At 48.4% G+C, this 27,396-nt stretch overlaps 1 protein-coding gene and 1 long non-coding RNA gene across 6 annotated transcripts in view; one reads left to right on the top strand and one right to left on the bottom strand.

Moving 5' to 3' along the window:
- The window catches only part of ZNF831 (zinc finger protein 831), a 95,455-nt gene that overhangs the window by 20,348 nt on the left and 47,711 nt on the right, over positions 1-27,396 (bottom strand). The window contains exon 5 of one of the 5 annotated variants that reach the window (XM_047746174.1): positions 9,370-9,454. The exons of the other annotated variants lie outside the window; for them this stretch is intronic. Coding sequence (XP_047602130.1) covers positions 9,387-9,454 — 68 coding nt within the window. The 3' untranslated portion in view covers positions 9,370-9,386. Of the gene's footprint in view, positions 1-9,369; positions 9,455-27,396 lie in introns of those variants that run through there. 5 annotated transcript variants of the gene reach the window in all.
- On the top strand, positions 17,004-21,898 carry LOC125109321 (uncharacterized). The gene is made up of 3 exons (XR_007130193.1): positions 17,004-17,327; positions 17,739-18,165; positions 20,928-21,898. It is a non-coding gene; the product is annotated as an uncharacterized LOC125109321 (long non-coding RNA).

The following is a 27,396-nucleotide window of genomic DNA, read 5'->3' as shown; positions in this document are numbered from 1 at the left end:
CCTCAAATATTTCTCTCATACAGAGGAAAACAAGGCTATCCATTCTCCTTGCAAAATACCCTCCAATCTTGTATTCACCATGAGCAGTTGCCAAGTACACTTCATTATTATGAAAGTTCTCTCAGGGAGAGAAATCCATACCCAGGCTCTAATAAATTCAAGGGGGAGAGGACAAGAAGAGGCGAAGTAGCATGAGGTAGATAATAAAATTTAAAACAGGTTCTACTGTAGAAATGTTACCCTGTACACAAGATCGTAGTTCGCTGCTACCTATTACTAGGGCTTCCCAGTACATCTTCTGAGCCAGAATGGCACAGCTTTGATGCTTTCTGCCTCACGAATTTCAAAGAGAAGAGAAAATTAACCCCTTTCCTTCCATGATTTAGCTTTGCAAAAAATTAAGTGAAGGTGGCAAAGTAATGGGGGAAGGCCCGTTACTGTCCTCCTATCTGTCCTCTGGTTGGGGTAAGCAGCTGGGAGGCCTCGGACCCTGAGGAGGACGAGGAAACCCTGTATATTTGAGCCAAGGACCCAGAAGCAAGACCGACAGACATTCAGAGAAGCGAAGAGACCAAGAAGGATCAAAATGGACTGATTGCAGGAGACTGCAGAGGGTCTGGATGGCCAGGATGGAACCAGCCTCCCACTCCTCTGACGAGGTACTCAAGTAAGAGTTCCACCACCCCGAAATCAACGCAGCCACCAGGATTCCAGGCAGATGGGGCAGGAAGGACAGGAACCTCCAAACTGATGACGATTCAGAAGTGAAATCAGATTTGAAGGAAAAGTTGAAGGTAAATTTTGAATCACATGGAGTCCTCCAGGGAGGCCTCAGCCAAAAAGAGTGCTCTGAGGATCTCAGGGAAGGGTTGCCAGATAAAATGGGGATGACCACTTAAATCTGAATCTCTGATCAGCAAAGGATCATTTTTAGCATAAGTACATCTTATGCCATGTTTGGGACATACTTATGCTGAAAAAATATACTCACTGTCTGAAATGTAACTTTAACTGGGTGCCCTGTATTTCCATTTGTCAACTCTGGCCATGAGCCATATGGCGAAGGGAAAGGGTGAGCTGGTTGGGAGCCAGCTGTGCTCAGAAACATCTCAATGAAGGTGCGGGGCTGGGCAGCCACCTCTTCCCCTGACCAGCTCCAGGCACCACACACAGTAACTCCGGGGATGGTTGCACACTCTGAATCGAGCAATTATCGAGCAAGAGATCTTGTGACAGGGCACACCACAAACATGCTGACAGTCAGATGGCCCCAACCAACTGTTCTTTTAAGATTTTATTATTTATTTATTTATTTATTTGAGCGAGCGCGCATGCACATGAGTAGGGGGTGGGGGTAAGAGGCAGAGGGAGAAGCAGATTCCTCGTTGAGCAGGAAGCCCAATGTGGAGATTGATCCCAAGACCCAGGGATCATGATCTAAGCTGAAAGCAGATGCTTAACCAACTGATCCAGGCATCTCGGCCCCAACTGCTCTTGATGGAGAAATGGCTTATGCATCCAAAACACTCAGGAGCCAAGCCCATAGGCAAAGGCCAAAGCCGGGTCTGGCGTGGGGAGAGAGCCAACATCCCACAGCCCTTCTCCCAATTTTAAGAATTTTTTCACACCACCGCGAGAAAACAACCTTCAGTCTATTTGGGAAAATTATTAGTCTCTCTGATCTCATTATTTCTCCCACTCCTGTGTATCTAAGGATCCCAAGCCATTCACTTTCCTCCCTAGAACTTCCCCTAACCCCCACTCACTAGAAAAGCCATCGAGCAGAGTTGGTTATCAGGTTTTCTGGGTGAGAGACCGTGGCTGGCCTCTAACAAATGCCAGAGGGAAAGACAAGCAAAGCAGAAATGGCATGACGCAGGTAACGGCACCGGGAAGGCACATTCTGCAGAAAGGCGTTCTAGAGTTCCCAGCCAGTACCAGGACTGGCAAGTGCGACGACACTTTCTAGACAAGAGTCTTGTGCTCATAACTTCTCCAGCAAGAGCTTTAACCCAGAGGAAGGGGAGAGAGAAAGAGCAAACTTCTTTTTCTTCTTTTTAAGCCAGAAGCGGGGGAGGGGGGGAGGAGTACAAACTTTGGCTCTTAGTGGTAAACTCGCCAATGGTATCTACTTCAGAAAAGGGCGGGAGGTTTTTCCTGCCTGGAACATCTCTTTTTCCCCAAGGGCAAAAGGCTCATAGGAAAACAAGCCCCATCCAGAGAAAGGAACTCTGCCCTCAAGGAGGGCTCCCTGAAGGGACAAACCGAGCACCCCAGAGAGACGCTTGGGTATTCATTTCCCCTCCTACACCTGCTAGAGGAGGGAGAAGGAAGCAAAAGGACACAATGGAATGTCTGATCCAAGTGTTCGCTTTTGGGTTCACCACATGGTTACACACAGCAGAGAAAGGCATGAGCTGCTTCATGAAAGCATCTTGACGCTGCAGGGATCTGGGCAGTCCTGGAAGGAGGAATGAATTTACGAGGATTTCAAATGGACCCAGAAGGCCACAATACACAGACAAAAAGTAAGGGATTGACCAATGGCCAGGCTGAAAAATCAGTATCCCATTCCCTTCCTGTCAGTTCAAGGCATTTTTAACCTCACTATGCAAAAACAGCCTTCAAAAATTCTGTTTTCAAAAATTATTAGTCTGTTTACCTCAGAAATATTTCTCCCCAATATCTGAGGACCCAAGGCTATCCATTTTTCTCACTGAACATCACTCTACTTGCGGGCCTCACGCTCCCCGGAAGAGAATCGGATGTGCGCGCTCCAGGATCATGAAGGTCACTGAAGCCGAGAATGCTCTGCCCACCTGCTAATAAATTCAGGGAGCAGAAATGGGAGCCCATGAAATAGCGCAGGGTAAATAGTAAAACTTAAATGAGGTTTCAGTGTGGAAATGTACCTTACGGTTATTTTCTAGTTATTCTCTCTCCTCTGACTATAGGTCTTACGTATGTTTTCTCAGTGAGGATTCTAATGCAGTTCCTATCCACTATTTTCAAGGAAAATAAAAGTAATTTACTTTTCCAATAATGTCTGGGTTCAGGTAAAGACTATGTGAACTTGGGTCTCACAGAGCAGCTCTGGGTTATTCCAGATTTCTCCCTATTCCAGAAATCCTAATTACACCATGCATCATAGGAGACAGAATCTGGTGAATGGGGAGACTCTTGAGGGCAGAGGGCCGAGTCTGCAACCAAAGGAAACCCATGGAAAATGGGGGAATGGGAGAGGGAAGCCAACTTCCTGCAGGTAAAGTTAAGGGTGGGCATAGGGGCCAGGTGACCTTGCAGGGGAGAGCTTGACAGACCTCAGCCAGACGGTCAAGGTCAACATCAACTGCGGTGAGTCATGCCAAGAGCATGCACCCTTGATACGATGGGTCGAGAAGGGCACTTCACCGCTGGAGTCTTGCTCCCCAAACCATCGCCCCAATCTAATCAAGGTGAAAACACCAGACCCCAACAGAGGGACATCCGACAATATACCTAGCCAGTCCTCCTCTGAACTGTCAAGGTCATCAAATACAAGGAGGGTCTGGGAGATTGTTACAGCCAAGGGGAGCCTAAGGAGACATGATGATAAAAGCCATGTGGTGCCTGGGTGGGATCATGGGCTGGAAAAAGAACATGAGAGAAAAAAAAATAGGGAAATCTGAATCAACTATATAATTTAGTTAATAATTCTTTACCCATAGCTAATGTATCACTAATTATAACAAATAGGCCATACTAATGTAAGGTGTTAAAAATGGGTAACTGGGTGTAGGCTATATGGGCATTCTCTGAATGATCTTTACAACTTTTCTGTAAGTCTGAAACTATTCTAAAATTAAAGGTGATTGGGGGGAAAAAGGAAAGGCCAGTGTGCCAGGTGCTGTCTCCTGGGGCCAGAACTTTGTGGTAGAGGGAGTGGTCTTTCCCTTCCATTGCTCTAGAGGTCTCAAGACTTAGACAAAAATCTGAGGTCCCTCTGGAAGCCCACATCCTCTCCCTTACTCTCCACGGCTTGTACAACTTGACGGGGCTCTTCTGACATGTGACCATGAGGGCCTCTTTCCTCCCAGAAGGGACCTGAAGCAAACATACACCTTGCCCCCATTCTCCTGTCCAACCACTTTCCTCAGCAGAATTCCGGGTACTGTGCTGTCCAGACACATGGCCTCATCTGCAAGCCTCATGTAAATGAAAATGCAGGCTCTTGTTCCAAAGGACTGAGCTTTTCAAGCCTCCCAGCAGAGCCCAGGTCCCAGTGTGGGGCCCTCTGAGTGCCCACATGGGTCACACACTGTGAGGCCTGTGGTAGGAGGCGTTCGCAGCTTGCCATGAAGCTGTTCTTAGTACCAGCACTGACAAGCCACAGAACAGCACCTGGAGGGCAGAAGAGGGGAAGAATGGAGTCTTATAAAGCCTGACGTGCAAGGAAGTGAGGTGTGCCAACTGGAGGAGCTACACTCTGTGCCCTCTAACTCCCGAGGGACCCCGAGCCCCCCCTCCAGCTAGAGGAACCAGACAGCCCAGAGTGGGGAAAGCCGTACACGACCAGAGGTGGTAGTGAGGGTGGGATGGTGATCTGGGTTGTTTTCTCTCTTATTCTTTCCCAGAAGGTGGGAGTGGAGTGGAAAAGGGGGGCTGTTGGGTTTCGGGGCGGGCACGCATGTGCGTGCATACACACACACCACACACACACACACACACTCTCTCTCTCTCTCTCTCTCTTTCCCTGAGAGAGGGATTAACTCCTCAAGAGCTGGCACACAAGGACTATCGTTGTCAGTTTGGATCCTCAGGAACATTGGAAAGGGGCTTCGGTGAATCCCTCAAGCTGTCACCCTGATTTCTGTCATGTCTTTGGGATAAAGCAGAGGAGTGGCTTAGGTCTGATAAATAAACCTTTCATCCAACCCCAGGCCCACACGGTACTTCAGGGATTACTGAACCAGAGAGATCTGGATGGGGACAAGGCTCGGGGGCGGCGGGGTGGGGGGCTCTTCTTCCTCTGAATGGATTGTTTTTGAAGCCTTGGCTTTGGTAGAATTTACATTCAGGGCTGTTTCCTGATCAGATTTGTGGTTTTTTGGTTTGGTTTGGTTTTTGTTTTGGTTGTTTGGCTCTCCTGTTGTCTAGTGTGCAGCAGACGCCCCCTGAGTTACCGTGTCCTTGCTACACGTGTGTCCCCCACCACAGCTAAGGGGCTCAAAGGCAAATGTCGGGGGGAGACCCCTGGGCCCATGACAGCTCACCGAGACACCCACTGCCCGTGCCGAGGGAGGAAGGAGGTGACAGCCAGTGAATGAGCCTGACACCTCAGAGCTGTGAAGAAAGTTGTTGGCTCCCACCTCCAGTCTGTGCCTCAGTGTCCTTAACTATGTGATGGGACGATTCTAGCCCTTCCTACAAGGGTGGTGGAGAGAATTCAATGAGCCGATAGCACATGCACCACGCTCAGGCCTGGGATGTTGTGCCTCAAACGTGTGGGGCTGCTATGGCCTTAGCGCTGCCAATACCGTCACCTCGGTGACATTTTTGTGTTACCTGACTCATGGCTTTGTGGCTTAGGCCCATCTCCCTCTGGCATAGTGGCAGGACCTGGTCCTGATTGTAGGTTTTTCCAGCACCTAAAACACTGTGAGTGGCACATAATAGGTACTTCATAAACAACCTGTTACATGAACTCACCAAGTGAAAACTAGTCTTGACTCCAAACTCAAACCACACCCTGCTTTTCCACTTCATTCCTTGAGATCACAAATATAAATTTGCACAGAGACTTCCCCCCTAATGTGACTACAGATCCTGGGGGAGGCTCATCAAGGGTTAACAAAGTGTCTAGCAGCCTGGGGCGAGGGGGAGAGGTCCTACAGTAGAGGCAGACCCCAGGGAGGACTCACAGCTGGACAGGCTTTCCAGAAAATCTCGTCTGATTAATTCACAGCAATTCTTCCCTCCCACCCCCACAAGTGAGATCAATAATGATTTGACTCCGTTCTACTATTCTCACTGATTATAATCATATTTAAAAACCCTGATCATTTTCTTAAACTCCATTTAGTGTCAATCTGCATTCATCAAGGGTTTTTCTTTAAAGGGGTAGTGCTCTTTAACGGCTAAATCTGAATTTTGAAGGTGACAGGTCCTAAGTGTGAAGGGAGTTTGAAGAAGATGAAAGGTGCCCATGTTTTTCAGCCATGTTCCCGCAACGGGCCTCACCATGCGGGAAGGCTCTGCATTCTCGGTTATGAGCCAGCTTGAGCACGTGTCTCTCCTCCCAGTAACATGTGGTATTAACCTTCTTCGAGTGGGTATACAGGCGTACCCGTGAGCAGACCCTGGGCGGTTGGCAGGGGGCATGGGGAAGGAAAAGGGGAATATGTACAGACGATGGGATGCACTTCTGCAGTGATGACGGGCTCACGCCTTGTTCTGTGTCAGTAACAGCAAGGTGTTTCCATTACTGCGAGCTGCTGCTGACGCTCACCATACAATTTGAGATTTCTTCAGTGGGCAATGGTGGGAAAGAGCAAGGACTGAATGGAAGTGACAGGGAGGAAACCAGCCACCATCGGGTACAGGGCCTAGAATCTTGGGGACAAAGGAGGAAAACGTGTTCCCTGTTTTATAATCAGGGGGTGGGGGGAGACCATGCAAAAGGGTTTCGAAACAGAAGCATCCAAAAGTACACGCTCAGGAAAGAAAGGCACGTCCCCAAGCTTGTAAACATGCACATGGCTGTTTAGTAACAAGACTCTTGAGCGGGATTGCTCGCCTTCTGCAGATAAACAGACAAAAACATGCTCTTCTCTAACGAGCATTTCAAAGTTCTAGCTGTAATTTTTTTTCTTTTAACTCGACTTCTTACTGTGATAGAGAGCGCAATCACGAACAAGATTTTACTCCTGCTTAGGGAGGCACATGGTCAGGGTACGGAGGGAAATCTAACCATGGAAACAGAACATGGAAAATTGCATTACTGCATGAATGTTAACTGAAACTTCTCTTTACATGGAAAAGAGTTTTGGACATTCCAGCCTGTCTGTATCTCTAGCTCATGGGGCAGAGCATGTGAGTTGCCTCCTTATTCCTGATCCCTTTTCTTAGTAACAAGAACCTACTTTCTAGGTGAGGTGCACTGTTGCTCTGCTTAAAAACTACATTTCTCAGTTTTTCTTGCAAATATGACCAGGTAATTAAGTTCTGGCCAAAGAGATATGAGAGGACATGATCCACAGAATTTGCAAGGCATGCCCTTAAGGGGAAGGGGGGTAGATACCTTCTCCTTTCTCTTTTCCCTTTTCTGTTGGCTGGAATGCAGACCTAATGGCAGGAGCTGGGGCAGCCATCCTATACCACAGCAGAAGGAAAACCTATGGCAAGGAGAGTAGAGTAACAAGACAGAAGGAACCTGGGTCTCCACAGCACCATGGAGCCACCATACTAGACCAGACTACCTACACAGATGGTTGTCTCTGGGAGAAATAAAGTATGTATCTTTTAAAATCACTGTTACTTTCAGTAGTGGTGAGAGAAGCTAAGGCTTTATTGTGCTAATACCATGGTAATGAAAAACACGACAGTGCAAAAGTCTAAACTTTGTCCACATACAACGTTGGTGAATCTGCCATGTCTGCTGACTGGAGGAAGTATTAAGCCTTCGTCATTTTGCCATATCTGCAAATTATCTGAACCAGGGGTGAGCAAACTACAGCCTGTAGGCCAATTTGGCCCCCCACTTATTTTTATAAATAAAGCGTGATGGGAACACAGCCACGCCCACACATCTACCTTGTGTCTACAGCTCCTTCTGCCCTATAATGCCAGAGTTGTGCAGTTACAACAGGGCCTGCATGGCTAGCAAAATTTTTTAAAAATACAAAAAAAACCTTATCTGGCCTTCTAGAGAGAAAAGTTTGCAAACTCCCATCTATACTATTAATTACATAAAAATGTTTATTAACACCCTTTTCTACTTAAACTAAATTATTTTTTTTAAGATTTTATTTATTTGTTAGAGAGAGGGAGACAGAGCGCAAGCACAGGCAGACAGAGTGGCAGGCTAGAGGCAGAGGGAGAAGCAGGCTCCCTGCCGAGCAAGGAACCTGATGCGGGACTCAATCCCAGGACGCTGGGATCATGACCTGAGCCGAAGGCAGCCGCTTAACCAACTAAGCCACCCAGGTATCCCTAAACTAAATTAAAAAACAAAAAACAAAAAGAACTATATTACTGCCTCAGGTGGGATGCTGGTATCACTCAGACAGGCACTGCAAGCTGTCTATCCACTATTATTCTCCATTCTTTCTTACCCACGGAACCCCAAAGCTGTTTGGGGCACCTCTATAATACTCTTTTCCCGGACTCCCTGCAGCCACGGGTGGTCTGGTGACCCAGACACCCATAGACAACGAGATGCAAGTAAGGACTGCTGGCAGCCCTCAAGAACATTCCAGAGGCATTCCCCTTTGGGCTTTAGGCCCTTTCCCTGCCTGCAGCACAATCTTGAGGTCTGCGGGCACTGCAGAGATCATGCTACCCACAGAATAAAAGCACATGGTGGCAGAAAAACAGAAGGATCCTGAGTCACTGGCAGGCTCCCCGGCCAGCTGTACTAGCTCAGACCTCCTCTCCTTAGCCTACCTGTTGTATGAAAAAATGAGCCATTTTTTTCCAGAGCTCCTGACAAATGTGCTCTAAATTGCTACATGTGCTCTAAATAGAAGGCAGGGTTGGCTGATAACACAACACACACAAAACCAGCCTAATTCTTCACCATTTCCTGTACCCACACCCTCTGCCATGTGATTTTTAAGGTCTTTCATGGGAGGTGGGGTCAATTTCTTCACCCTTAAATCTAGGTTGGTCTCGTGATTCTCCTTGGCCAGTAGTATACAACAGAAATAATAGGCAGTCCTAAACCTAGGCCCCCAGAGATTGGTGTGAATCTCCTCGCTCCCTTTCTCTTGCTCTCACTCCCTCTGAAATCAGTGCAGGTTGGGAGACATATTCTTTTCTTAACTCTCATTCCCCAGGCTGAAGCCCAACCAACTTTCAGGGATGCGAGTGAAGCCTTCCAATCTCCCAGCCATTGCCCCAGCTCACCCCACAGATGTGTGAGCCAATCTGGCAAGGCTGGTCCAACCAGGGTCAGGGCAGCAGAATGCCCCGTTAACCCAAAAACTCATGGACAAGACTAAACACTTACTGCTATGAGCCACTGAATTTGGGGTATTCTGTTACACCACAGTAGAGAACTTCAGTCACGGTTAAATATATATTTGATGCAAGTTAGCTACTGCTGTACAGCAGACATATTATGGTCACCTCTGGTGTAAGCTATATACAGAAGTACCCTATGATCTAGCAATTGCACTATTGGGTACTTACCCAAAGGATACGAAAATACAGATTCGAAGGGGTACAAGCACCGCAATGTTTACAGCAACAGCATCTACAAGAGCCAAATGAGAGAGAGAATCCGAATGTCCATCAACTGAAGAACAGATAAAGAACTTGTGGGGTGTGTATGTACATATATACATGGCAGATTATTACTTGGCCATCAAAAAGAATGAAATCTCGCCACTTACAATGACAGGGATGGAGCTAGAGCATATTATGCTAAGTAAAATAAGTCAGAGCAAGAAAATCACATATGAGTTCACTCATACGTAGAATTTAAGCAACAAGACAAACAGATGGGAAGGGGGAAAGAAGGAGGGAAAAAAAAGAGAGGGAAATGAACCGTAAGAGACTCTTCATGAGAGAGAACAAACCGAGGGCTGCTGGAGGGAGGTGGCTGGGGGGTGGGGGGGAGCTGGACGGTGATGGGCACTGAGGAGGCACCAGTCCGGATGAGCATCGGGTGTTGTGCGTGAGCGCCGACTCACTGAACTCTACTCCAGAAACCAATATTGCTCTGTATGTTAATGAAGTAAAATTAAAATAAAAAGTTTTTTTAAAAGATGTGTAATCAAGTGAAAAAAATAAGATGCATGTGTATATTTATGATTGACAGGCATATTTCTTGATAACTAAAATTCTTTCAGAATAGGTCTTTGTAAATCGCAGAGGTAAGCACACTACGTGTCAGGGCTTCCAGTGACGGCTAGCGAGGTTTGGAAAGAGCAGCACAGTAGTTCATGACCTGGGACGGGGGCTCAGACCTCCTACATTCCTGCTGTTCATCGTTACGACCACCAAGTCAGTTACTACCTCTGGGCCGATTTCCTCATCTGTGAGATGAAGATAATTACAACACCTGTGTTTCTGTCCAGAAGCTTCCAAGAGATGATAAAATGGCTCAGAATAATGACTAGTCCATGATAAGTGCCCCAATGATACAAGCTACGATTATTCCTGTGGTGATTATTAGATAACGTAAGACTCTACGAGCAAATCACAATGGGACCAAGCACTAAGCAGAACCAGAGTCTGGGAATAGAGATGTTCACACTAGAGAAGCCTAAAAAGTGAGCGGTTCTTCACAATAGCGCGTGGGAAGCCAGAGTTTCCGCGAACGTCCCTGTCTGACTGACTCATCACTCAGATGCTGGGTCTCCTTCTGTACCTGTTTGTACTGAAATACTGTGCTTTCAGGAGGTCACGTCCAAGTCAGGCAAGACCCGCTGGTCCCACCTCAGCCCACTGCTGAGCGTGTAGAAGGCATGGTACACGGAGGACTGCACAGGCCTGACTAGTAGAGGTTGCCCTAGCTCATCCTTCAGAAAAGATGGAGCCACTTTATGATCACATCCTTACAAAATCTCCTACTGTATGAGCAACTCCCCAGTTACTTCATGTTGAGTTACAAAATACAGTTTAGGAAGGTGCACTGGCCTCATACCAGGTCGGCCCCTGGTGGGCCGGGTCACTGACAGGAGCACTAATAAAACTGGTGCTGAAAAAGGTCGCGGGAGGGAGGGACTTGAACACAAATCTAGTTATTCTTGGGCACTTAGGGCATGGTTATAAGCACTGGACATTGTTGTAGATAAGTCTCTTGAAGATTGCCTTAAAAAGCAAAAGTCAACAGGGCCTGTTGACCCATGGAAACCGCATATGCGCATGGAGCAGGAGAAACTACAGCAGCCCCGGTAGATGGCTGTGACAGCACCGATTCCAGAAGCACCGAGTCTCAAGTGGCCCAGATGAAAGTGCAGGTGTTGCGCTCTGGAAACTCTTGTCTGACTCTGGCAGGTGGCCCTTGTGGTGACAGAGGCCACACAAAGATGCATGCCACAAGTCTGGCTAGAATGGCTCATGCAATGGGAGCAGGAGACCCAAGATGGCTAAGTTAATAGTTTATGTCACGGGTGGTTTAAATTGAGTGTGGGAAGGAGAAATTGCCTGCTTCGGCTACATCTTTACTTATTATACTTCAGGTTAGCTCCCAGACACCTTTCAATGTTTGTGCTGAGAAAGCAGGAGGCCCGACATTAGGGTGTGAGTGGTGGGGGCTGCAACACAGGATGCGCAGGTGACTGCTATCTCGGGCTCTTGTGCAAGTGACTTCTGGAGAGGGTGCTCCCGGGAGAAACCCGACAGGAGCTGGAGAAACAGGAAGTCAGACAGCAGTGTGACTTCTGAGAAGTCTAGCCTCTGCCTGAGCCCCCAGGGAGGTCTGCAGTGTGTCCCAGTTGGGGGTCAAGGGCTGCGCAGCCCGACCCCCAATCAGGCAATGCCCTGTGCTTGCGGACGGTAAGGTGGTCCCATCGGCCAAGGGCAATCCTTTGCAGAAGGGCCCAGATAAGAGCAGGAAGCAGCATGTGGCAATGGGCGGGTGCCTGGCCTGAAGGGGAACCTGGGCAGGCCACCAACAGCACCCGCCGCCACCGCCGCCCACAGTCACTTGCAGCACCCTGCATGGAGAACCAAGCCGACGTCTCGGCTCTGACCTCCCACACCGAGGAAGCGAGAGAAGCTACGATAAACATCTGAGCTCGTTCTGAGTTCAGCAGCGGGTTCGTCCACCTTCACTGTCCTTTGGGAACATCCTTTTCCAAAAGAAGTCAGCTGGCTCACGATCACCTCTCCATCTCCAACTACGGGCACGTTCTGCCCATCTGCCTAAACAGAAGCTTCCGGGCCAGGCACACAACCCAAACCTCACTGAATCAGAGTCAATGCTGGGGCTTCAGCCCGAGTGCTCTTTTTCTACCACAGGCGCTAAGTGGGGAGGACAAAAGCTAGGGCCCCTGGGGGTCAGCAAGTGGAATGAAATGGGATAAAAGCAACCCAGAGGAAAGCCAACTCCAACAGGAAGATGGGAGCATCAGAGCCGGGGTGACATCGCTGAAGTCCCAGTCGGGGCTGCTGAGGGCTCTGCATTATGTGAGCAAGCCACGTCTTCCCGGTGCTTAAACCTTTCTGGGTTGGGATTTCAGTTATTACCAAGAATCACGACCCATAGCCAAATGTCCTCTGACTCGTGCAGACTTCCTCCCCCCTTCCTTGTGCCCCAGAGGATGAGAGGGGCGGGTGCCATGAATACCCACTGACCCTGAACACCCTCTTAACCACATTAAAGGTGGGATTACAGATTTCCTTCCCGTTACCTAATGACAGATCTAAAATTCAGACCTTGATTGTCTGCTACCAGCCCCTGGAAACCATCTAATGTGTTTGCCTAAGAGCTGCAATCATGACTCTGATGAAAGAAGCCAGTCTTTTTTATAAGGAGACATTTCCAACAGACATTGATTAATCTAGTTTCCCATTCTTCTAAGCAAAATAATAGAGAAATCATCATTTTCTTCCTTATCTAACTACACAGATGACTGCTTCGTGACTCCTCAAATTTATTGAGTGGCAAAACTGGAAGCAAAGAAGAAATATGTCCTGTGTCCTCAGAAGCATCGAGAGCCTCAAGATGTCAGGACCAAAGCAAGCAGGGTGACGCCAGTGGACGCACACCCAAGCAGAGGCAGGGACAGGCAAACACAACATCAGGAAGAGCCTCTTCTTCCTCCAGGAGGCTCTGGAACAAACCAGGCTAAGCAGGTCTTCTTAGCATTAATGCAGAGTTACTTAGAACTCACTAAAAATGTTCCCCATTTCTTAATTTAAAAAAAAAAACAATTTATGCATTGATCGAGAATGAAATGTTACTTAAATGAATCCAAATTAGTTGAAATTAAAGACAACACAGACTTCAAAAGGCAGAGTGGATCAAGATTATTAAGTGAAAATACATGCACCCTCTTCCTTGAGCAGTGCGCGGCGGTCTACAGAGTAGAAAGCACGGGGAGCCCTGCAGACACAGGAAGCAGTTTTAAAAGGAAAATAATTGTTTTCATATTAAAACATACAAAACCGATTTCTTCTGAATCACTAATGTGTGGATTTTTAAAAATCAATAACATATTACATTTAATCCAGTTGAACGAAGATAAATGGGAATGCTTGTCCTTGGTTCTCAGCAGTGCTCATGGGAATGCTTTTTGGAATTGCTGTTAGCATGCAATTTCTGTTGTTTTCTCTATTCAACTTGGAAAAGCTTGAAAGTCTCAACACTTTAGGAGACAGCGGGAACACAGTGAAGTATGCTTGATACGCCCTTCAAGACACAATGTCAAATGCGCAGTAGCTGCTCAGTAAACAGCCCCAAGCTCATGGATGCCCGAGTGGAGAGAGATGCCTCTGCCAGGACCAGGCCAGGTATGAGAGCAGTCAGACTTATCACGACGACAGGGCAGCAAGCATGCGTGGGCAACAAGCACCATCCTCGGGGCGGAAGGGCATGGAATCAGGAAGGGACAAAGGAAAGCCAGAAGGGGCCAGAGGCAGAAGGGGCAGCCCCTATGTTCTCTTCTCATGGGGCAGGGTAGTGTCACCCCCTGGAACTTGGGAGAAGCCAGCCTGGGCACAGATGCCACTGACGGAAGCCAAGAAGAGCCCTGAAGCAACAAGGTGTGTGGGCTGGCAAAAAGCACGCACCTGTTGGAAGGAGAGAGAGAAGTCACCAGGGACAGGGATGAGGTCACATCATCACATTTCCATAGCAGCTACTGAAGATTTCCTCGTGCTCTTGAACTCACAGTGGGTGCCGTCCATATTCTCCCAGGGGGAGCGGAGTGGGCCCACTTTCCCAAAAGTCATTTGCCCCATAGTAGCATGAGCACACTGGGTTCGGCGTTTGGCTCGAGTGCCCTAGATGCTCCGGGTGCTAGATGGCAGCCAACACCCTCCCTTCCTCCCCGCTCCCTGCTCCCCCTGGCAGCCTCTAAGGTAAAGGTCGCAAACTACCTGAGTGCATGTGGGGTCCAGATTAGTGTGTACATGTGTGTTTGGATGTGAATTCATCACCATCATGTAAAAATTGGGAGAGTTTCTTTAATGGAAAATTCTGTGTCTCTGGCTTCTCTATGAAGATAGATTAGTAACAATGAGCTGGCATGCTCACCATACAGCTCCATTTTAAATTATATCTGATTAAATTATAAATTATAATTATTAAATTTTAAATTATATATATATGATATAAATGGTAACTCAAAAGCAAGTAGTTACTGCTATTATGAGCCTCATGTTATGGATGGTAAACCAAGGAGGGGAGGAGCAAAGACTCTCCCCAGAGACCAGACAAGGGGGCGGCAGGGACCACCAGATGTAAACCAGGTTGTCTCCGCCCCCGGCCCCAGGTTGCCTCCCAGTTACTAAGGCACCAAGGGGAGGCACCGTGGCCCCTGCTGGGCAGGCTGCTGCAGCCGCTCTCCTCTCCTGCATCTCTGTTTTAAAAGGTTTGCTTTAACATTTTTGCATGTGCTTTTTAAAAAAACATGGCCAACTCTGAAAGAAAGCCTGCGTGTCTCCTAGTTGGGGAGGATAGAAACGTCTCCTACTTGGCACAGAGAGCTGCAGAAGTCCTGCTCAATACACAAAGCCAGGGAGCTTGAGTTCGTGGCAGAATCCTGGATTCCACATCACATGCCTCAGGACTGTCCTCAAACCCCAAAAAGGTGCTTGAGTGCCCAGTGCAGTCCTTCCCATCTCTTCCCGCATCTTCTCTTGCTCCCCCTTTCCTCCCCTCTCCGACTCTCCTGCTCTCAGCTGGGGCTTCTGCCTCCTCTCTCTGGCGGTCATGCTTGTTCTTGCCCACGCAGGCACCATTTAAGTGCAACCAACAGAATCACACAGAAGAGCCAGGGGCTTCCTGCTCTGACAATGGCAGGAGTCCTTCTCCAGCAGGGGTCCAGCCTGTTTCCAGAAGCGCCAGGGCTCCCTATCTCTAAAACCCTCCTCTCCCTTTCTCTGGCTGCAGCCTGGCACATTAGTTCAGCCACGTAAATTCCCGGGAGCAGGAGACAAATCTGTGGTGAGGGGCCCCCTGGTATTCAGAGCACCCCCCCCATATGCCCAGCCCCTGCCCACCCCCCCCACCCCGCGGAAAGCCAGGTCCAATGCACGTCCAGACCCACGCCTGGCTGAGATCGGGCACCCGGGCAGAAGCAGGCTGCAAACGTGTGCTGTGCCTGCCTGTCCTCACAGACCGGCGCTAGGGGGCTCCCTTGAAGTTTGGAAGACGGTTTCACATCAAATAAAGAGTCGTGCTTCACTTCTTCCGGGTAATAAATTCGCAGAGCTTGTTTTTTAACCCCCACCAGAGGTTAAAACAGTTTCATAAAAAGTTTTGGTAAATTCATGGGTAACTTTGGAGGTTATACGAGGTTGTTGCCAAAGGAAAAAAAAAAAAAAAAAAAAAGAAAGAAAAAGAAAAAACACAGCCTTTCTCTCTGCTCATGTAAGAACCCGAATGACAGAGCCCGAGAGGGCAGATAGGAGGGGGGCTTTGGGCTTTCTGGTTCCTTCTAGAAGGGTCCATGCAAAGACGTGGTGCCCGCCGCCCCCTAATGTCAATCAGTGGGGGGGCTGGGGGGAAGCAGAGGCAGGAGATTAGCTGAGCTCATCCTGCACCAGGGCTCAGACTGCCGAGAGCCCCTGCAGCCCAGATTGCCCATCCAAGGCTGTCCGTGCTGCCTTCCTGATTTTTCCACTGCTCTCACCCACACTCTGGGGCAAGGGCTGGCCGGCACTTTTGCACTTTTGTTTCTTCCTGGCAGGTAGTCAGGAGTAAAGCAAAAGTTCCAGTCCCTGAGTAGGGGGTTAAAAAGAATGAGAACTTTATAGGATTCATAAGAAATCAAAAGAGACAAGAGGAGGCAGAAGGAAAACAGTGCAGTTAAGGGAGGGGGCGTCGCACATTAACTATGATTCAGAGACTCAAATGCTCTGAGTTCATTTTTCAATCTGCCTTTAGCTAGGGGGAAAAAAATAAGGAAATTATAGAAAATTGAGAAACAAACATCTCCGAGAGTGCTTTGCACCCGGGGTGCTTAATGAACACTTAATAATTTCAAATGCGAGTACTTAGAAAATGGTTTTTGTCCATTCCTGGCACGCCAGGTGCCTTGTAGCAGAAAAGGGAGAGCAGACAATGACTGAAAATGATCACTCATGTCTACGTGGAGGGGTACAACAATTACTTTTTCGTGTCTCTGGAAGTTAAGGAAATAAACAAGCCAAAATTTTTAGAGTTTTAGCAAAGGAAAAACCTTGGAGCTCAACTTGCATTTCTTGTGCTCAATGTTTGAATTCAGGCAGGACTCCTAATTGGGATGGAGGATGGCCACAACGCCCCCCTGCTGACCCCACGGGGTCATAGTGAAAATGAGAGGAGGAAAAACACTTGGAGGAAACTCTCCAAATGCTCAGGCAGAGAGCAGTGCTTGTTGCCGGAGCGGATTTCCTGTGCTCCTGCCGGCATCCAATGTTGGGGGGAGGGCCAGGGTGGATGCACGTCTTCAGAGGAAGGCAGTGCCCCTAAGCAGAGCTGGGGGTTGCTAGGGAGATGGGGTGGGGCTGGGTCACAGAGGTTATTCTGATCCTTCTTGCTTTTCTACCTTCAAAGGGTCTCGCCTGAGAGACAGGGAGAGCACCTATGCAACCATATGTCATAAAGTGCCCCCAAAGAGCTCCCCAATAACACTGAAATTCACCAGCCACTGAACTCATGGGACTTGTAGATGTCTTCTCCAGACCTGGGGTGGAAATTTAGCACATAGCCTCCCACTGTCAGCCATGAAAGCCACAACGCCGACAGAGTCCTCTATGGTTGACAAAACACCCTTCTACTTACCAACACACATAGCTTGAGCCTCTCAACAGCCCCCTGGGCAGATTCCCAGACCAGTTTCATGGGGTTTTCAAGGGTCAGATGAAATGATTCAGTGCAGGTGAACACCTCTGAGATCTATCTAACACCGCCGTTTTTACAGATGAGGAACTGAAGCAAAGAGAAGGGATGGCCCTTGCCCAAGAATGCAGTAAGAGGAAAAGTCAGGATTTGAACAAATTCTTCTGAATCCAAAACCAAAATGTCTTCCCTGTACCAGTCCTGGCCTAAAAAACGCTAAGAAGAGGGTACTGGGATTATTGGCTTTCTAAGGTCTTTTGTACAAATCAGCTGGGTAAGATGAGATGTCCAGCACACAAAGATACCTGTAAATACAAAGTAATAAAAACAGAACTATGTTCTCAAATTCTAGCTAGATTTGAAACCTAACCTCTCTCTGTTTAACAGGGAGATTAGTAAAGAGTTGGTTAGCAGGCATTAAGTAGTAGCATCAAAACAAGACATTCTCCATGATGTAATCAAGAGACTTAGAGGGGAATTAAGAAGAGAATTACCTTCTCATTATGACTGATGTATTTTAATGTAACTGTATATATCACAGGATCATTCCTCCTCTAGGCTCACCACTGGTGCCACCATTCTGCCTCAACTTACCACTAACACCTTAGTTAGAATTGATCCTAGAGGATCACCTGTTTCCAAACCTCCCCCCTCCTGAAGAGCAGGTATGATGTGGAAGTGGGAAGAGAAAGACCCAATGAGGTGAGCTCTGAATCCTTGATAATTCTGTACGCCAGCTGGAGGTCTGCTGAACATCATGCCAGAGATCATCACTTCTCATCCTGTCTCATCCTCTGACTCTATCTGACTACTGGCTTCAGCATTTCACACAGAAAATTCTAGAACAAGACTCAGATCTTCTTTTGTGGGATCTGCTAAGAAGGGGCTCTTCCAACTCAAGGTTGAGAATGGTTTTCAGAAGGTCCTTCAAAAGCAGAACAGTTTCCATTTCAGGTGTGGGACTGAAGGTATGTCTTTCTTTCTCTCTCTCAAACTCTCAATATAAACATACATCTATCTTTCAAATACCCATATTTCAACTTCTCCTTAAATGACTGTATCATCCTGCCCTCCCACCTCCTCAACTGAACCAGCCATGAGTGCACGTTCCCACCTTCCGTTGGCACAGAAATCAGAATTCAGAATGTATCGCTCCATTCCTACAGGAATCTATTAGTGACTGCCAAGGGAAACACTTAGCATTTTAGATAAATAAGTAAATAGTAGTTAAGTGCTGTGCGCCTCCATTTCCAGCAGTTTAGTGTATATGGCAAAATTTCTTTATGATCCAAGGAGGAAAAGACGGATGACAGAGAATGCCTGCCTTTGGGCCGGCCGCGTGCTGCCATCACTCCACTCTACGGTGGGGGCCCAGGTGGAGGGGCCTTCGGGGTGGGTGTCAGAAGCGTGGCGGCCCCCCCCCCATTATGTTCCTGTTTATGCTAGCCTACTCTCCCTTCTCACTCCAGCCGGCCTTGTCAGAGTCCCTCATTTGGCAGCTTAATCATATCAGCGAGCTTACCGCACTGCATCTGTAATGACTTGTTTACCAGTCTGTGCCGGCTCCCTCTGCCAGACTGGGCTCTCCCTAAGGACAAGGGCCGCGTCATGTTCTTCTCTGCCTCTCTTCCTGCTCCCACACACTGCCTGGCACAGAGCAGGCCCCAGTAATTGCATGTGAACCTCAGGCTGTGTGACTCTAGTCTGTGCCACAAAAGCGTCCCCGTCCACCAAACAGTCCCTAAGCTCCTTGAGAAGAGGGCCCACGTCATCTTCCCCCTCGGTGTTCTCAAGGGGCAAAAGGGGACTCGACTCCTCACAAGCGTGTGCTGAACTCCATTAGCCCAGGAGTAAGAGGTAATCTGGACATCCGTGCTCTTTACCTGCCTTGTCCCTTCTTCTTTGGGGAGACCGGCTCTCCGTGACCCTTAACTGCCGTGGCAAAGGAGGCCCCTGCCAGTCCCTCCATAAGAGGTCAGGTACTCGATCCAGACCTGGCCACTCAAATCCCTAGTGACTAACTCAGGAGAGACACATGGCCCCATTCGGGCCAGCAAAATTCAGTCTGGGAACTCGGGCGAGGAGCTGGGCAGAGTGTGAACAGGCTGGGAGGTCCCAGGGGAGCTACAGCTGACAACCAAGAGGACAGAGGGGCCAAGCGATGGAGAGAAGCATCATCCTGATGGCATCACCCATACCTCTGAACCTGGCCAAACCTACGCCATCGTCTTGCACGAGGCAATGAAGGGTTTTGCTCAGGCCCGTTTCAAAGGAGTCCCTCTTCCCTGCACCCAGAGTCCTTCCTACCACCGCATGCAGAGCGCAGAGCTCTGCCTCCAGGGGCAACATTTCCGAATAAGACAACCAGGGTGTCTGTTTGGGGATAATAAAAGCTTGCAGAGAGAAACATTGCTATCATATTGGCAGACGCAGTTCTGTGAGCCTTCTCATTTTATCCTGGGAGTCTGGGCTGTGGCCCCAAATCCCACACTAAACCAGAAAGGACTGAGAAATCCATCTCTCTGCTTTCTGTTCATAATGCAGAGCAAAGACGCTGCTCAGCCTCTCTCTAAAGCCCTCACATATTACTGTTTGCTCTCCGGAGCTCCCGGGCGGCCTGAGCTCTCTGGGAGGGAGCTGAGCGACACTCAGGGCTCAGCAGCCTGAAAATCAATTAATCTCTCCAGCAAACTGCTCACCGGGTCTAATGAATTGGCTAGGCACAGAGAAGGCCTGCGTGGCTCTGTGTCCTGCACAGTGACAGAGCTCTCTCAAAGCAGACTAAGACATCGTGCCTTGACTGAGGAACAAATCCATTAATATTGGGAAAGAACATCAAACTGTACTGGTGGACTTAAAGTCTGGTCAAGAGAGACTCACTTCCCTGCGATTTAAAAGAAAAGAAAAGAAAACAAAAACAAAAAGAGTCTTGTGATTCCTCCAAGTTTTTTCCCTACTGGGTAAGGCCAGCCTTCCGCATGGTCCATCTGGGCAAGGGTCCCAAGTGAGCTGCCGCGTGGGGTGGGAAGGCCACGCTGTCCACGGGCACCGAAGGCAGTATCTTTTACCCAACAGAGGAACTTTTTTTAAAAGTTGGAGAAGATCAAGGAAAAGAAGATGCACTTTGAAATGCTACAGCTGGGAATGTAAACAGAGAAGCAATCTGGAGAGATCGATCAGAAACGTGCAACCCAGCACCCAGAGACCCAGCCATCCCTCTACTTGGGTCTCCCTATAGAAACCCCCCGCTCAGGCCAAGGAGTTTGAACGGCCGGTACCGGGAGCAGGATGCAACAGTGAAAGGCTGGCAATGCCAGACTCCCCCCGATTAGCACAGCTCCATAACTCAGAGCCTCCCACACAGAGAGGCTCTGTCCCTATCTGCAAGGTTGAGATAGCTCTCTGTGTATTTATTATTAACAGTGTGGAAAACTATGAAATGTGGTTGAGTAAAACAAGCAGCGATTGCACAATGAGACATACATGTGGCTGTTAAGCACACACGCACGTGGCTGTTAGGCACACACGCACGCACATGCACAGATAACCATCTGGCAGATGCACTCCCAACAGCCGTTTTATCTGAGGGGGTGCTGGGAATGGCAGGGGGTGGAGAGGTGGTCAAAGCGACCATTAGCCTTATCTACTGTACTCTGATGCGTTAAAGGAAGTATCACTCATGCTTATACACATAATTAAAAATTAATAATTCACTATTTTATACCTCTAGGTGGAGCATCAATTTTCCCAAGATCTCTTTAAACACAAATGTGCCCAGCCTGTCTCCAGGGCCTTCCAATCAGTCTCCTGGGGACCACGCCATCTGCCACAGTCCTGCTCCACTCTGCGCCTAGAGTGATCTTTTCAACGCCTCCGTGAACAGTCTCCCTGCTGCCCTCCTCCTTGTACCCAAATCCTTCAGCAGGTCTCCGTCTTCCTCAGAAGCCAGATCAACGCCCCACCCGAATGTCTGCAAAGGCCCAAAGAGTACCCGGCCTCTCCTGCATCCTCTCATGGCGCCTGGGCTCCCAGGCCCTTCTCACCACCCCCTTCCTCAGCAGACAGCACCCCGGAAGCCTCTGGGGTGCTGTGTGGGAATCAGATATACAGAGTCTGAAGTTGCCTGGGAGGCCCCTGGCAGGCCCTGCCCACCCGTAAGGAGGCAGAGAGGGTACGCACTTCAAGGAGGGTCCGTGCAGGTCATCCCATGGCCTCTGCCGCTGACTCTGGTGAATGCAGAGTTTAAATCTATACAGGTCAAGCAAGGCCTTATAAAAGTTAAGGAAACATTAGGTTAGGACAACACAAGCTGAGGGAGGTCCTTCCTTTTGTCAAGAAAATGGTGTGGCAGCCACCAAAATCCCGGGGAGAGGAGATTCCCAGCTTAAAGTTAAATAAAACTGCATCACACAGTGAAAGAGCCCGTGCCCTTGGAATCCCTCTCATCAAGGGAAAGAAGAAAGTCTCAACTGGATGCTAACGGACCTCTAATGCCCCTCAAGACTTCACACTCTCTTGCCAGCAGAGGGGGGCCTTCCAAGGGCTCCTGGCCTTCTGCCCACAGCAGACTGCAGCGGGAATCCATTTACCATCGAACGTTAGAGTGTTTTTACCCTGTGGCACTCTCTTAACGCCAGGCGATGTTGGCTTTCCATTATCCGTGCGCAGAAATAGTTTCTCTTTAAAATAAATGTATTTGCGTTTTTGGTGAATGAGTTTAAAGGATAAGATGAGCAAACATTCACACAAGTGACATGCAGACGCAACATTTCTAGAGGTGACAGGGGAATTGTGTGAATGCAGAGAACACTGCCGACCACCAGCTTTATCACGCCAGCGGCCCCAGGCAAGTTGCTGACGCCTCTCTGGATCTTTGTTTCTCCAGTTGCAAAGGACATAAAGAGTCCCTTATCACTAGCTTGCTGGGAGAGTTTCTAAAATCTCACTGTGAAACACAGCCCTGAACTTCATCATGTTTACTGTTTTAAGCTATGCCAGCTGCAGGAAATTGCAAAACCATAAACATGGTATAGTTCTTATGGTTCAATAAAACATCCCCCTCAATCCGTATGGCCTCAGACATGTCATCCAGGCAGAGGCCATGCTCGGCTCCCCTTCAGTGTTCCAGTTTTAGTCTGTGCACCAGCAGAAGTGTACAACTGCCAATGTGCCCGATGAAACCCGAATAATTAACCTCAGCCACATCAATCTTCCCCATTCAGCTCTGCAAAATGCATTTCTAAGGAAATATATAAGCGCGCTCTTCATACCATGGAATGTTTTAATGTATCCCAGCATCAGAGTAAATAGAACAGGTCTCAATTAATGGAGCAGGTCCTTTTAACACAAAGGATTTCAATAATAAAAAAATAAAAACTGATATGTCATTGACTGGAGAGAAAGGGATGTGCATATAAACATGAAAACAGGGCAAACCTAATGAGATTCTTTTTTGCAGCCCAGGGTCAGTAACGGTGAGATGAGGAAACCGGTAATAGGATCGCATGCTCATGGGTTTTAAGCTCCCAGAGACCAGAAAGTCCCACTTGAAATGCAAACAGAATTCAGTGATGTTGTGTTCATCTCCACTGCGCCCCCCATTCTGAAAAGAAAAGTATTCATTTCAGAGCAGTGACCTCATCAGGAGAAACACATTGGGAACTGAGTAACCACAACAAAAGAAAATCAGTAGCTGCTTTCGCTCAGGTGGTGTCATCTACTTTATATGGATGTGTGGGTTTTTCGATTGCTTTTCTAATGGAAAAATAACCTTCGAGTGCGAGCACGTGCACACATGTGTGCACACACATGCACACACGCACACACACATGCAAGCATGCCTGCACACACACACACACACACACAACTGCACAAATTCTCTTCTTAGATGAGACCCCAACTTGGGAAGTAAACAATAAAGAAACCACTGTCATGACAAGGGTTGGTGGCGAACTGCCCCTTACAGAGAAGAGACTGTCTTTGGCTGACCTGCACCAGCTGGTTCACACTGTGTGGAGCAGCCGCCAACCAGAGAACGGCCCCCAAGCGCCGCTAAGCCAGCACCAGATGAGAAACACCAGCGTCCCACCGCACATTCCGACACTCTGAACTCTGAGATGCTGCTCCCCACACCGCCCAGAAGACACAACTCCAATATCTTAATCCCACCACAACAAGCCAGTCCCTCAAGACGCCCGGAGACGTTTGAGAGGCTTAATGCTAAATGCAAACGGCCCGCACCGTGCAGCAAAGCAAGGACACTGCAAAGTTCCTCATTCCCCTCCTTAGAGGGAGGGTTTGTTGTTGATCTTGGAACAGCTGGGACAGACAGACTGCCTCTTTTCCTTCCTTCTTTTACTCAGTGGTCCTCAAACATCTTGTGCATGAGAATTTCTGCTCAGAGCTACAGACACCGAGCACACTCTTGTAACCGAGTTACAGGATTTTTGAAGATAGCGCTGCCCACAGGTTGTTTCGACTGAAGTGCGGGCTTCGGCAAATCCCCCACTCAAGGTTTGGTCCCACCATTGTGTAAGAGAGGATCCCAGGTTAAGAGACATCAGAGTGAGCATCCTCAGGTTCAAAGTCACCGTATGTGCCTCTCCGAGGCTTCCATCGGTACATCTGAGGTGGCATTAGACAGACAGATAATCCTTAAGGTTGAAGATGGTAGTGCCACAAAACTGAGCCCAGCAAAGGTAGGGGAACACGGAAGTTTCATTTTAGATGAAAAAGTTTCTTATATGAAGAAAGTAAAGAGGTTTCTTTTCTGCTGCTTCGCTCCCTGCCATCCAAACCACACACCCACCGGCCTCCACTCTTGCTGACAAAGCTCCGAAACACAACCAGAGATGAAGTCTACCAGCTGCCTGCCCCTTCCTTCTTCTCCAAGAAGCCCTGGAGGTTGATTTTGCGCATCCTTTCAACCGGGCTGAGGTTCAGGGCAACTCCTTTCTGTTTGTTCAGTTGCTCATTCCATAAATGCTGGCTAAGAACCTGACACTGTGCTAGGCACAGGCGCAAAGGCAGAGATGGCCCATCCGCCTGGCAAATAGGGCCCTTATTCACCGAGGTGAGTAAGCTTCCCCAGTGGCAGTCGGGAAAGGCCACTGGGGAAAGTCCACCTAAAAGGAATCCATTCACCATGGGGACCAAAATCACACAGTAAATAGTGGGAACTCTATTAAGGACTCTGAGAATTTATCTTGAAATCAAAAGCTATGAAAGGAAGCTGATAAACCAACAAAGATAAAATAAAAATAAACCTTCACGGCAAACTGAGCTAATTGTTGAAATCAACGAAGGTTAATCCAGTGCTGATGGGGACAAAACCGTAGAGCAGTTCTATGAGCTGTTCTTCAGTCTACATTTACGCTCACAGGAAGATCAAGAGGGACCTCCCCTCCCCAATATTATATGGCGAACTCAATTTTCCCAAGGGGCTTCTCCTAACTCTCCAACATGTACCTCGCTCTCTTGGAATTAGCCTCCTTAGAGTTCTCCTGTCCATTTGTCAACTAGTCAGATTCTGTCACTGAGTTTCAATCAAGGCAGTGGTCACTTCCATCAACTTCATGAAATTCTATGGCCTGAGCATGATTTGTGGTTTCACTTGGCAATCAATTTACATTATATCGTGAAAATTAATCTGAAGGGCAGGAATGAGAGCTACGCTAAGAAGAGAGAGAGACAGAGAGAAAGTGGTACTTAAAAGGAATCTAAATGTCTAAGCAGTCAGTTTATTGGAGAATGTTCTCATCCTATGACAATCATTGCCTCCCCAGACAACCTCTGACTGGGGCGTCCCATAAAGAAAGTTTGGATTATAAAGTTTTCCCTCAAATCGCTGTATGCTCTCTTTGGGATATTCAAAGACTTAGTATCTTGAAAAGCATCTTTTTATGAATCCCTTCGATGAGGAACCTTGAGCTTCTGAGATTAAAACCACCTAATGCCACGCCTCTCTGGTGATCCAGGAACGAGGAAGGCAGTGCTCTGAAACGGTGACACCCCTGACGATGGACAGTCACCACTGCTGCTAGGAATTCATCGCTACTTGTTATTTAAAGAGAGACTTCCAGCTTCCCGGGCCCTCTTGCTGGAAACATGGAAGGGACGGACCACTGGATTCAGGTTTAAAAACAGACTCAGTTCTCAGGAGAGTCTCAAAGACTAATCACTCTAAAGTCTTATAAATTAGGTCTTTATCCTTCCTAAGTTCTCTGGCCTTCTGCTTGCAGATGACTTCACTGCCAAGCCATCTGTCAACTGCAGTGATTAGTACCAAGCTATCAGAATAGTTTAAAGAAAAGGGAAATTAAGCATCCTTTTAAAAAATATTTTTCAGAAACATCCTCTTCCTCTCATCTTTATACACTGTTGACAGGAAGAGTCACCAACACTGAAGAAGACAAAGAACCGGTTATGATAGTTTCTTTCGGCCTCCAGACACAAGTATTCATGCCTACTTATTTGAAGTGATGTTTCTGATCCGAGTTGACTTATAAGGCTCAGGGCTAAAGGTTTTCCCTATCTTTTAATTGCGAAGTCCCCCCCAAAGACCATTCTCAATTTCTTTGCTGCATTTCGTCAAGTTCCCCCAAACTTGCAGCCCCTCAGGTCACCCAAAATAGATGATTCTATCGTTGTCCTGCTGTGGGAGATAGGACCTCCTGCCATACACACCCCCCGCAAAAACAAAGACACAGCCACATGCATTCACAGGCACGTTCCTGCACAGGCACGCGCGCACACACACGCGCACACACGGACACGGCGAGGTCAGCTCCCTCACTCAGAAGCCAGCCCTGATCTCTACATGCAGGACTGCCAGGTCAAAGGATAAAAGAAAGTTGTTTGTAGATGGTGGGTGACCAAAGCCCGTTGTCAGGTTCCTTTGAAGTAACGGCACTTTGTCTTCAAACACCCAACACTCGGAGTGCCTGTCACTCAAATGTGAAATATTGGTATGGGCAAGCGGTGGCAATAAACTCCCCAGCCCCTTTGATTTCCAGGAGGTATTTATTTTAATGCACTCTACCACCCTCCGACTTGGCGTCCATCATGACCTGTCCACCCTGGGCTGGCCGGTTGGGTAAACCAGCCAGCCCTATTCCCACTCGGACACTTCAATAAGGGACAGGGAGTGATTAATACTCCACGGGCCAAAGCTTAGCCCACATCCCGCAGGCTCACACCTGCTCTTAATGGACATCCTCCATGTTCTTCCTAATTGCGGGGGAGGGAGCCCTTTGAAAATGGGCACCAGTGACCCAGGCCTCTGGCTCAATCCGCTTCTCAAATAATAAACACGAAAGCAGAGACATTTGTCACCACTTGGGCTGTTGCTGGGGCATTATAATACCCCCATGTGGGGCCACATCCCAGGGGGCGTTTGAACTATGGATGGCCTCTCCTTTCTCAGCTCCGCGTTCGGACTGTGTTTCTGATTTGTTTGTTTGTTTGTTTGTTTGGGTCTGTTTTTCATCCACACTCACTGTGCCCCAGTTTGCTGTGGGGCTTTGGTAGGAAAAGCTGCCGTTGAGATGGGAGGTGGATAGAAGTGGGATTTCTCGGGCGCTTGGGTGGCTCAGTGGGTTAAGCCGCTGCCTTCGGCTCAGGTCATGATCTCAGGGTCCTGGGATCGAGGCCGGCATTGGGCTCTCTGCTCAGCAGGGAGCCTGCTTCCCTCTCTCTCTCTGCCTGCCTCTCTGTCTACTTGTGATCTCTGTCAAATAAATAAATAAAATCTTAAAAAAAAAAAAAAAAAAAAACACAAAACTTTAAAAAAAAAAAAAAAAAAGAAGTGGGATTTCTCCCAACGTGGAAGGGGTCTCCAGGTGCCCCCCATCAGTCCATATGGGTGGGAGCAGGACCACCCCCGAGGCTGAGAGAAACTTTCAGAGGGAAGAAGGGGGCACAAAGGACAGTGACCGGTCAGAGGCTTCCCGCTTGGTGTCTCTGCTTACGTGGGGGCCCCCAGTCCGTGAGCACACGGGGCACCTGTCCACATTAGAAAGAGGCACCCACTTCCACTTGCGAGCTGCAGCAGAGGAGAGAGAAGCCAGGGCTGACATCCCCATAGTCAGAGGGCGAGGCTGGACAAACCTGTGGGAACTAAACCGCAGGTCCTGGGGGCACAACCCTCATAGCAATACCTGCAGGGCTCGCCCGCGCCCTACCCTGTCTGTCCCTGGGTT

Source organism: Lutra lutra, chromosome 9 (genome assembly GCF_902655055.1).
Source record: "Lutra lutra chromosome 9, mLutLut1.2, whole genome shotgun sequence".
Lineage (NCBI taxonomy): Eukaryota > Metazoa > Chordata > Mammalia > Carnivora > Mustelidae > Lutra > Lutra lutra.
Note: the sequence above shows the minus strand (reverse complement) of the source record. Positions and strands in the feature narration are given on the sequence as shown.